At 37.4% G+C, this 12,804-nt stretch overlaps 1 protein-coding gene across 3 annotated transcripts in view; it reads left to right on the plus strand.

Moving 5' to 3' along the window:
- The window catches only part of VPS13A (vacuolar protein sorting 13 homolog A), a 268,740-nt gene that overhangs the window by 69,921 nt on the left and 186,015 nt on the right, over positions 1-12,804 (plus strand). For all 3 annotated transcript variants that reach the window (XM_043890712.1, XM_043890713.1, XM_043890714.1), the window contains exons 21-22: positions 4,108-4,240; positions 4,898-5,015. In XM_043890712.1, coding sequence (XP_043746647.1) covers positions 4,108-4,240; positions 4,898-5,015 — 251 coding nt within the window. The remainder of the gene's footprint in view (positions 1-4,107; positions 4,241-4,897; positions 5,016-12,804) is intronic.

Raw genomic sequence — 12,804 nt, forward strand, 5'->3', positions numbered from 1 at the left:
GAACTTTGCTTCTATCACCAGTCCCATCCACAACTGGGTGGTGTTTTTGCTTTGGCTCCATCCCTTCATTCTGTCTGGAGTTATTTCTCTACTGATCTCCAGTAGCATATTGGGCACCTACCGACCTGGGGAATTCATCTTTCAGTGTCCTATCTTTTTGTCTTTTCATACTGTTCATGGGGTTCTCAAGGCAAGAATACTGAAGTGGTTTGTCATTCCCATCTCCAGCGGACCACATTCTGTCAGACCTCTCCACCATGATCTGTCCATCTTCGGTGGCCCCACACGGAATGGCTTAGTTTCATTGAGTTAGACAAGGCTGTGGTCCATGTGATCAGATTGGCTAGTTGTCTGTGATTGTGGTTTCAGTCTGTCTGCCCTCTGATGCCCTCTCTCAGTGCCTACCTCTCACTTGGTTTTCTCTTATCTTGAATGTGGGGTATCTCTTCATGGCTGCAAAAGAGTCCAAAATGCAGTACTTGGATGCAATCTCAAAAATGACAGAATGATCTCTGTCTTTCCAAGGCAAACCATTCAACGTCATGGTAATCCAAGTATATGCCCTGACCAGCAATGCTGAAGAAGCTGAAGTTGAACAGTTCTATGAAGATTTACGAGCCCTTCTAGAACTAACACCCCCAAAAGATGTCCTTTTCATTATAGGGGACTGGAATACAAAAGTAAGAAGTCAAGAAACACCTGGAGTAACAGGCAAATTAGGCCTTGGAGTACAGAATGAAGCAGGGCTAAGGCTAACAGAGTTCTGCCAAGCGAATGCACTGGTCATAGCAAACACCGTATTCCAACAACACAAGAGAATACACATGGATATCACCAGATGGTCAACACCGATCAGATTGATTATATTCTTTGCAGCCAAAGATGGAGAAGCTCTATACAGTCAACTAAAACAAGACTGGGAGCTGACTGTGGCACAGATCATGAACTCCTTATTGCCAAATTCAGACTGAAATTCAAGAAAGTGGAGAAAACCATTAGACCATTCAGGTATGACCTAAATCAAATCCCTTATGACTATACAGTGGAAGTGATAAATAGATTTAAGGGACTAGATCTGATAGACAGAGTGCCTGATGAATTATGGACGGAGGTTCGTGACATTGTAAAGGAGACAGGAATCAAGACCATCCCCAAGAAAAAGAAATGCAAAAAAGCAAAATGGCTATCTGAAGAGGCCTTACAAATAGCTGTGAAAAGAAGGGAAGTGAAAAGCAAACGGGAAAAGGAAAGATATATCCATTTGAATGCAGAGTTCCAAAGAATAGCCAGGAGAGATAAGAAAGCCTTCCTCAGCGATCAGTGCAAAGAAATGGAGGAAAACACTAGAATGGGAAAGACTAGAGATCTCTTCAAGAAAATTAGAGATCCCAGGGGAATGTTTCACGCAAAGATGGGCTCAATAAAGGACAGAAACGGTATAGACCTAACAGAAGCAGAAAATATTAAGAAGAGGTGGCAAGAATACACAAAAGAACTGTACAAAAAAGATCTTCACAATCCACATAATCACGATGGTGTGATCACTCACCTAGAGCCAGATATCCTGGAATGTGAAGTCAAGTGGGCCTTAGGAAGCATCACTATGAACAAAGCTAGTGGAAGTGATGGAATTCCAGTTGAGCTATTTCAAATCCTGAAAGATGATGCTGTGAAAGTGCTGCACTCAATATGCCAGCAAATTTGGAAAACTCAGCCACAGGACTGGAAAAGGTCAGTTTTCATCCCAATGCCAAATAAAGGCAATGCCAAAGAATGCTCAAACTACCGCACAGTTGCACTCATCTCACATGCTAGTAAAGTGATGCTTAAAATTCTCCAAGCCAGGCTTCAGCAATACGTAAACCGTGAACTTCCAGATGTTCAAGCTCATTTTAGAAATGGCAGAGGAACCAGAGATCAATTTGCCAACATCTGCTGGATCATCGAAAAATCAAGAGAGTTCCAGAAAAGCATCTTCTTCTGCTTTATTGACTATGCCAAAGCCTTTGTCTGTGTGGATCACAATAAACTGTGGAAAATTCTGAAAGAGATGGGAATACCAGCCCACCTGACCTGCCTCTTGAGAAACCTGTATGCAGGTCAGGAAGCAACAGTTAGAACTGGACATGGAAAAGCACACTGGTTCCTAATAGGAAAAGGAGTACATCAAGGTTGTATATTGTCACCCTGCTTATTTAACTTAAATGCAGAGTACATCATGAGAAATGCTGGGCTGGAAGAAGCACAAGTTGGAATCAAGATTGCTGGGAGAAATATCAATAACCTCAGATATGCAGATGACACCACCCTTATGGCAGAAAGTGAAAAAGAACTAAAGAGCCTCTTGATGAAAGTGAAAGAGGAGAGTGAAAAAGTTGGTTTAAAGCTCAACATTCAGAAAACTAAGATCATGGCATCCAGTCCCATCACTTCATGGCAAATAGTTGGGGAAACAGTGGAAACAGTGACTGACTTCATTTTTCTTGGGTTCCAAAATCACTGCAGATGGTGATTGCAGCCATGAAATTAAAGGATGCTTACTCCTTGGAAGGAAATTTATAACCAACCTAGACAGCATATTAAGAAGCAGAGACATTACTTTGCCAATAAAGGTCCGTCTAGTCAAGGCCATGGTTTTTCCAGTGGTCATGTATGAATGTGAGAGTTGGACTATAAAGAAAGATGAGCACTGAAGAATTGATGCTTTTGATCTGTGGTGTTGGAGAAGACTCTTGAGAGTCCGTTGGCCAGCAAGGAGATCCAACCAGTCCACCCTTAGGAGATCAGTCCTGGGTGTTCATTGGAAGGACTGATGTTGAAGCTGAAACTCCAATACTTTGGCCACCTGATGTGAAGAGCTGACTCATTTGAAAAGACCTGATGCTGGGAAAGATTGTGGGCAGGAGGAGAATGGGACGACATAGGATGAGATGGTTGGATGGCATCATCGACTCGATGGATATGGGTTTTGGTGGACTCTGGGAGTTGGTGATGGACAGGGGGGCTTGGTATGCTGTGATTCATGGGGTCACAAAGAGTCTTACACTACTTAGTAATTGAGGTGAACTGAACTGGGTTGGCTGTAACTCTTCTTCCAAGGAGCAAGCATCTTTTAATTTCATGGCTGCAGTCATCATATGCAGTGATTTTGGAGCTCCAGAAAATAAAGTCAGCCACTATTTCCACTGGTTCCCCATCTATTTGCCATGAAGTGGTGGGACCGGATGCCATGATCTTAGTTGTCTGAATGTTGAGCTTTAAGCCAACCTTTTCACTCTCCTCTTTCACTTTCATCAAGAGGCTCTTTAGTTTTTCTTTATAATAATAATATATCTTCAGTTATTGATATTTCTCCTGGCAGTCCTGATTCCAGCTTGTGCTTCATCCAGTAGTGTTTCTCAATGATGTACTCTGCATATAAGTTAAATAAGCAGGGTGACAATATACAGCCTTGTCTTACTCCTTTCCCTATTTGGAACCAGTCTGTTGCTCCATGTCCAGTTCTCAGTGTTGCTTCCTGACCTGCATATAGATTTCTCAGGGGACATGTCAGGGGGTCTGGTTTTCCCATCTCTTTCAGAATTTTCCACAGTTTATTGTGATCCACACAGTCAAAGGCTTTGGCATAGTCAATAAAGCAGAAGTAGATGTTTTTCTGGAACTCTCCTGCCTTTTTGATGCAGGTATCAGGTATACTAATATTTAATCCTGGACTCTCACTTATCATTATAAATTTATCTAAATATCTTGTGATGCCATGGAAATATTTTGTAAGATGTATTTGTGTCTTTATGTTGTTTTTTAGTAAAAAGTCTTCTTAGCAGATTAAAAAAAATTTAGATGTATTATTTACCGGAACTGGCTTTGTTCCCCCTTTTTAATATAAATGTTTAGGAAATACAACTTATCATGTAAAAACTTACTTTATACCTTGCCTTCTCATTATATATGTCATGGATAAAGGTGTTTTTAATTATCTTACAATGTATGTCAGCTTGTGAGTTTATCTTTTCCTGTTAAGTTTTTATAGTATAGTCTAAAACATAAAAACTTTATATTTTCATTTGAAGTAATTTGCATATTCTAAACTAGTAAATTAACTTCAAGGTGACAAGTAAAATTCGTTCAGAAATACCAGATTTAAAACAAGGTGGAGCCAATCGTGAAGAGATAATGCACAGAGCTTATGATTCCTTTGATGTTCAGCTTACAAGCATACAGTTGCTTTTCTGCAGAGTTGGTAAGTACACAAGGGATTATTTGTTTGTTGATTCATTTTGCTGAAGTAGATTAAAATTAGGATTTTAGACAGTTTCTCTGAAGCCTTTGGTACAAAATATGTTAGACCTTTTATATTTTTGAATTAGAAGTAATAGATTTTTCCCAGGAATGGTATCTCAAGTAGGAGAAATTTTACCATTCAGGAGACATTGTCAATATCTGGAGACATTTTTTGTTGTGAGAAGTAGGGAGTTTGGGCACTACTACTATCTGTCCTTCCCTGGTGGCTCAGACAGTCATGGAATCGGGTTCAATCTCTGGGTCAGGAAGATCCCCTGCAGGAGGTAATGGCAGCCCACTCCAGTATTTTTGCCTGGAGAATTCCGTGGACAGAGGAGCCTGGCAGGCTACAGTCCATGGGGTCACAGAGTCAGACATGACTGAGTGACTAACACTTTCACTTTCCTGTTAAAATATAGTCTGAAGCAGAAGGAAAATGAAGAGGGAAAAGAATTTACTTGCTGATTATGTATACTTGAGAATATGGCATTGAGATCATCTAGATGTAGGAAGATTTCCTCATATCATGCATTGTATAAAGTAGCAATGGTAATTTTAGGTTCAGTGTGTTTTTTAGTTATGCTTTCTTTAAGCATGTACTATTCTCTGTAATTAGGTGATAATTGGAAAGAAGCACGAAAACTCAATGTGTCTGCACAGCACATCTTGGTGCCGATGCACTTCAGCGTGGAGCTCTCCAAGGCCATGGTTTTCATGGACATCAGTATGCCCAAGTATGTATGATCTGTTTCATGTGTTTGTAAATTTTCTTATGTAGCTAAGAAATACCATGTTTCATTGATTTTTTTTTGTAGTACAATATATATAACATAAAATTTACCATTTTAAGTGTATAATTCTGTGGTATTATTAAGTCCATACACACTTTTTCCTGACCACACTACCATCTGTCTTTAGAAGTTTATCAGATTCACAAACTGGAACTCTACCCATTAAACAATAATGTTCCACTCTCTCCTCCCGGAAGTCCGTGGCAGTCATCATTTTCTGTTATTTCTCTATGAATTTGATTGGTATTTTGTGTAAGTGGAATCATACAATATTTCTCCTTTTGTGCTTGGTTTATTTCACATAGCATAATGTCTCCATGTTGACCCATGTTGTAGTATACATCAGAATTTCATTTTTTTTTTTTTTTAAATTTTTTATTAGTTGGAGGCTAATTACTTCACAACATTTCAGTGGGTTTTGTCATACATTGATATGAATCAGCCATAGATTTACACGTATTCCCCATCCCGATTCCCCCTCCCACCTCCCTCTCCACCCGATTCCTCTGTGTCTTCCCAGTGCACCAGGCCCGAGCACTTGTCTCATGCATCCCACCTGGGCTGGGGATCTGTTTCACCATAGATAGTATACATGCTGTTCTTTTGAAATATCCCACCCTCACCACGACCAAGTGGGTTTTATCCCAGGAATGCAAGGATTCTTTAATATCCGCAAATCAATCAATGTAATACACCACATTAACAAATTGAAAGATAAAAACCATATGATTATCTCAATAGATGCAGAGAAAGCCTTTGACAAAATTCAACACTCATTTATGATTAAAACTCTCCAAAAAGCAGGAATAGAAGGAACATACCTCAACATAATAAAAGCTATATATGACAAACCCACAGCAAGCATCACCCTCAATGGTGAAAAATTGAAAGCATTTCCCCTGAAATCAGGAACAAGACAAGGGTGCCCACTCTCACCACTACTATTCAACATAGTGTTGGAAGTTTTGGCCACAGCAATCAGAGCAGAAAAAGAAGTAAAAGGAATCCAGATAGGAAAAGAAGAAGTGAAACTCTCGCTGTTTGCAGATGACATGATCCTCTACATAGAAAACCCTAAAGACTCTACCAGAAAATTACTAGAGCTAATCAATGAATATAGTAAAGTTGCAGGATATAAAATTAACACACAGAAAACCCTTGCATTCCTATATACTAACAATGAAAAAACAGAAAGAGAAATTAAGGAAACAATACCATTCACCATTGCAACAGAAAGAATAAAATACTTAGGAGTATATCTACCTAAAGAAACAAAAGACCTATACATAGAAAACTATAAAACACTGATGAAAGAAATCAAAGAGGACACAAACAGATGGAGAAACATACCGTGTTCATGGTTTGGAAGAATCAATATTGTCAAAATGGCTATTCTACCCAAAGCAATCTATAGATTCAATGCAATCCCTATCAAGCTACCAATGGTATTTTTCACAGAACTAGAACAAATAATTTCATTTTTTTTTTAACTTTTTATTTTGTATTGGAGTATACCCAGTTAATAGTGTTTGATAGTTTCAGGTGAATAGCAAAGGGACTCAGCCATACATATACATGAGGATTTCATTTGTTCTTGAAGCTTAATTTCATTGCACATATATGTCATATATTTTTTATCTATTTATATGTTGATGGACATTTGATTATTATAATAATGTTGCTGTGGACATTGGTGTACAGTATTCTGTTGGTGTCCCTGCTTTAAATTTCTCAGATAGGTATCCAGAAGTAGAATATTGGATTATTCTATTTTTAATTTTTTGAAAAAAACTCCCCTACTGTTTTCTGTAGCTACTGCACTATTTTATAAACCCATCAGTAATGTGAAAAGTTTCCAACTTTACTACCTCTTCACCAACACTTGTTATTTTCTTCTTTTTTAAAAAAATAATAGTGATTCTAACAGGCGTGAGTAGTATTTAATTATAGTTTTGAATTGCATTTTCCTAATGATAAGTGATGTTGAACATATTTTCACATTCTTCTGGCAGTTTACATGTTTCTTTAGAAAAATGTCTATTCAAGTCTTTTTGTTGTTCATTTGCTAAATCATGCCTGGCTCTTTCTGACTGTTTGGACTGTAGCATACCAGGCTTCCCTGTCCTTTACTATCTCTGGTAGTTCACTCAAACTCATGTCCATTCAGTTGATGTTGCCATCCAAACTTCTCATCTTTTTTTTTAAAAATTAATTAATTAATTAATTATTTTTTTTCAGTGGGTTTTGTCATACATTGATATGAATCAGCCATAGAGTTACACGTATTCCCCATCCCGATCCCCCCTCCCACCTCCCTCTCCACCCGATTCCTCTGGGTCTTCCCAGTGCACCAGGCCCGAGCACTTGTCTCATGCATCCCACCTGGGCTGGTGATCTGTTTCACCATAGATAATATACATGCTGTTCTTTCGAAACATCCCACCCTCACCTTCTCCCACAGAGTTCAAAAGTCTGTTCTGTATTTCTGTGTCTCTTTTTCTGTTTTGCATGTAGGGTTATCGTTACCATCTTTCTAAATTCCATATATATGTGTTAGTATGCTGTAATGTTCTTTATCTTTCTGGCTTACTTCACTCTGTATAATAGGCTCCAGTTTCATCCATCTCATTAGGACTGATTCAAATGAATTCTTTTTAACGGCTGAGTAATATTCCATGGTGTATATGTACCACAGCTTCCTTATCCATTCGTCTGCTGATGGGCATCTAGGTTGCTTCCATGTCCTGGCTATTATAAACAGTGCTGCGATGAACATTGGGGTGCACGTGTCTCTTTCAGATCTGGTTTCCTCAGTGTGTATGCCCAGAAGTGGGATTGCTGGGTCATATACAGACATTTCTCCAAAGAAGACATACAGATGGCTAACAAACACATGAAAAGATGCTCAACATCACTCATTATCAGAGAAATGCAAATCAAAACCACAATGAGGTACCATTACACAGCAGTCAGGATGGCTGCTATCCAAAAGTCTACAAGCAATAAATGCTGGAGAGGGTGTGGAGAAAAGGGAACCCTCTTACACTGTTGGTGGGAATGCAAACTAGTACAGCCACTATGGAAAACAGTGTGGAGATTTCTTAAAAAAACTGGAAATAGAACTGCCATATGACCCAAACTTCTCATCTTTGTCACCTCTTTCTTCTTTTGCCTTTGATATTTCCCAGCATTAGGGTGTTTTCCAATGAGTCAACTCTTTGTATCAGTTGGCCAAAGTATTGGAGCTTCAGCTTGCATCCATCCAGTAAATATTCAGGGTTAATTTCCTTTAGGATTGACTGATTTGATCTCCTTTCTGTCCAAGGGACTCTCAATAGTCTTCTCCAACACCACAGGTCAAAAGCATCAGTTCTTTGGCACTCAGCCTTGTCTATGGTCCAGCTTTCACATCTGTTCATGACTAATGGACAAACCATAGCTTTGACTGTATGGACCTTTGTCAGCAAAGTGATGTCTCTACCTTTTAATATGCTGTCTAGATTGTCATTGCTTTTCTTCAAGGAGCAAGCATCATTTAATTCCATGGCTGCAATCCACTGTCTGCAGTGATTTTGGAGATGAAGAAAGTAAAATTCTCCACTATGTCCATTTTTTAACTATCTATTTGTCATTAAACTATGGGACCGAATGGCATAATCTTAGTTTTTTGAATGTTGAGTGTTAAGCCAGGTTTTTCACTCTCCTCTTTCACTTTCAAGAGGCTGTTTAGTTCCTCTTTGCTTTCTTCCATTAAGGTGGTGTCATCTGCATATCTGAAGTTATTGATATTTCTCCTGGAAATCTTGATTCCAGCTTGTGATTCATCTAGCCTGGCATTTCACATGATATACTCTGCATATAAGTTAAATAAGCAGGGTGACAATATACAGCCTTGACCTACTCCTTTCCTAATTTTGAGACAGTCCATTGTTTTACGTCTAGTTGTAACGATTGCTTCTTGCCTTGCATACAGGTTTCTTTGAAGGCAGGTAAGGTGATCTGGTATTCCCATCTCTTTCAGAATTTTCCAGTTTATTGTGATACACACAGTCAAAGGCTTTGACATAGTCAATGAAGCAGATGTTTTTCTGGGATTCTCTTGCTTTTTCTATGATTCAACGGTTGTTGGCAATTTGATCTCTGGTTTCTTTGCCTTTTCTAAATCCAGCTTGTACCTCTGAAAGTTCTCAGTCCACACAGTTGAAGCCTCGCTTGAAGGACTTTGAGCGTTACCTTCAATTCAAGTCCTTTGTGTGTGCTCTGTCACATAAGTTGTGTCCATCTCTTTGCAGCCCCGTGGATTATAGCCCACCAGACTCCCCTGTCATGGAATTTTCCAGGCAAAATTACTGGAGTGGGTTACCATTTTCTTCTCCAGGGGATCTTCCCGACCCAGGGATCAAACCTGCATTTCCTGCATCAGCAGGTGGATTCTTTACCACCACACCACCTCACCCCTTTTATTATGTGGTTTGTGTTTTTTGTTGTCAAGTTGCAGCAAATTTGTTTTGTTTTGTCCTTAATACTTTCTGGGATATTAACTCCCTGTTAGATAAATGAGTTGCATATATTTTCTTTTGTTTCTGTATTGTCTATATTATCATCTTTTGATATGTCCTTTGCTGTACTAATGCTTTAAAGTATAATTACGTTTAATTTATCTTTGTTGCTTGTGCATTTGTGTCAAATGAGAAATTAGCAAACCCAGTGTCCTGAAGTTTTTCCTATATATTTTTTTCAAAGAATTTTATACTTTAACTCTTAGGAAATCTTTTTGAGTTAATTTTTGGATATGGTATAAGGTAATGAATCAGTTTTATTCTTCTGCATGTGGGTATGTAGTTTTTCAGCACCGTTCATTGAAAAGACTGTTCTTTTGCTGTTGAATAGTCTTGATAACTCCTGTTGAAAATCAGTTGCCCATATATGTGAGGGTTTATTTCTGGGCTTTCTCTTCTGTTCCTTGGGTCTCTGTATCTGTCTTTATGCCAGTCACACACTGTTTTGATTACTGTAACTTTGTAATAATGAAATCAGGAAGCATGAGTCATCAGTGTTAGTCTTTTTCTACATTGACTTGGTGATTTGGAGTCTATTGAGATTCTACATGAATTTTAGGATGAATATTTCTATTTTTACAACAAATGTCTTGGAGCTTTTGAATCTTCAGGTGTTTTTAGTTGTGATATGTTAACATTGTCTTCCCATCTATGAATACAAGCTGTTTTGCCATTTACTTGTATCTTTAATTTCTTTCCACATAATTTTGTACTTTTCACTGTGTCTTTTGCTTCCCTGATTAAGCTTATTCTTTTTGATGCTATTATAAATGGAATTGTTTTCTTAATTTCTTTGTAAATGGAAACTCAGTTGACTTTTTTTGAGTTGATTTTATGTTGTGCAACTTCGAATTTGCTTAAGTTCTGTCTGTGTGTGTGTGAAATTGTTAGGGTTTTCTACATATAAGACTGCTTTATCTTAAAACAGAGGCAATTTTATTACATCATTTCTGATTTGGATACCTTTTTTTTCCCTTTTTCTTGCCTAATTTCTCTGGGTAGAATTTCCAGTACTATGTTTGTTGTGGTCCTTTAATGGACTGGAACCTGGTCGTCAGGAGTCAACAATAAGAAAGTGAAAGAGAGAGCTGGAGGGAGGGAGGGAGGGAGAGAGAGAAAGAAAGAAACGGAGACCCAAGCTCTGATGGAGCAAGGGTATTTTATTAGCAGAAATGCAGGCTTTTATATCTTTAGTAGGATGATTACTTAGCTATTACACAGGATGAAATTTTATCAGTCACAATATGGATAGTCTAATACATACAAGGTTGCTGACGCAGAGAAGAGTCACTGAAGGGAGTTACTGAAAGGAATCCAAGCAGATACCCTTTCCCATGGTCTCAGTCCTGAGAACTGTGTGCTGTTTCACTCGTTCCCATTGCTAGGAACTGTAAGGAACAGAGGATTTATGAGAAATAGAAAACAGCATGCAGGAATCCTCCTGTTAAATGTTCCCTGACATATGTTGAATAAAGGTGATTTAAGTTTGCATCCTTTATTCTGATCATAGAGGAAAGGCTTTTCATCTTTTCCTTGAGTATGCTATCTGTAGTTTGTTCATATGTGACCTTTATTATTCTTAATTAATTTCCTTCTATTTATAATTTTTGAGTATTTTTATTAGGGAAATGTGTTATATTTTTTAAATGCTTTTTCTTCATCAGTTGAGATGATCAGATGTTGTTTTTGTCCTTTCATTTTGTTAATGTGGTGTATTACGTTGATCTGTTTTCATATGTTGAACCACTCTTCCATTCCTTATCCCAGTAGGGATAAGTCCTACTGGGTCATGGTATGTTATCCTGTTAATATGGTGTTGAATTTTGTTTGCTCTCATTTTTGAGGATTTTTGCATCAGTGTTCATAAGGGATATTGGTTTGTAGTTTTGTTTTTTTCTTGTAGTATCTTTGTCTGGTATTGGTATCAGTAACTCTGTCCTTAAGGTACGTTAGGAAGTATTCCTTTCCTTTCAGTTTTTTGGAAGAAGTTGAGAAAAACGTGTGTTTCTTCTTTAAATGCTTAAATGTGTGATAGAATTCACTCATGAAACCATCTGATCATGGGCTTTTATTTCTTAGGCGATTTTTGATTAGTGATTCACTCTCTATATTAGTTATAGATCTATCTGGATTTTCTATTTCTTCAAAACTCAGTGTTGATCGGTCTGTGTTTCTAGGAATTTGTTCACATTAAGTTATCTAATTTGTTGGTATAAAATCCCTCTTATTTTGGTAGAATTGGTAGTGATGTCCCCACTTTCATTTCTGATTTCAGTTGAATATTCCTTCTTTAATCTTACTAAAGATTCTTCAGTTTTGTTCATCTTTTTGAAGAACCAACTCTTGTTGATTTTCTCAATTATTTTTCAGTTCTCTATTTCTCTCTGATTTGTATTTCTTTACTTCAACTAACTTTTGGGTTAGTTTGCTCCTTTTTTAGTTCTTTAAGATATAAAGTTGAGTTGTTGATTTGAGATTTTTCTTTTTCAGTATAAATATTTAGAGCTATAAATTTTCCTCAGTATAGTTATTGCTTTATGCTGTAAATTTTGGTTTGTTGTATCTTGATTTTCAGTTGTCTCAATATATTTGTTTTCCTTGTGACTTCTTCAACTAATTGTTTAACAGTAAATGTGTTAATTTATACATATTCATAATTTTACATTTTTCATTCTGCTGTTGATTTCTAGTTTCATTCCATTGTGATTTGAAAAGTTGCTTTCTATGATTTCAGTCTTTTTTTTTGTTTGTTTGTTTGTTTGTTTTTTTTGATTTCAGTCTTTAAAAAAATTTTGACTCCTGTCTTATGACCTAAAATTTGGTCTGTCCTGGAAAATGTTCTGTGTACATGTATGAACAATGTGTATTCTGCTGTTGATGGAGGAGTATTCTGTTTATGTTTGTTGATAGTATTGTTTTCATCCTCTGTTTCTTTATTGATCTTTCCTCTGGCTCTTCTGTCAGTTATTGAAAGTGGGGTAGGTTTTGAAGTCTCATGTTACTGTAGAGTGAATTTTTTCCTCAGTTCTATCAATATTTCATGTATTTTTGAGCTCTGCTATTTGGTGTGTATGCACTTCTAGTTATTTTATCTTCTTGATGAAATTACCTTTTATTGTACAATGTCTTTTGTGTAATTACAGGTTTTGACCTACCAGTCTGGTTTGAGTGAT

The sequence above is a fragment of the Cervus elaphus genome, chromosome 29, assembly GCF_910594005.1.
Source record: "Cervus elaphus chromosome 29, mCerEla1.1, whole genome shotgun sequence".
In the NCBI taxonomy this organism is placed as follows: Eukaryota; Metazoa; Chordata; class Mammalia; order Artiodactyla; family Cervidae; genus Cervus; species Cervus elaphus.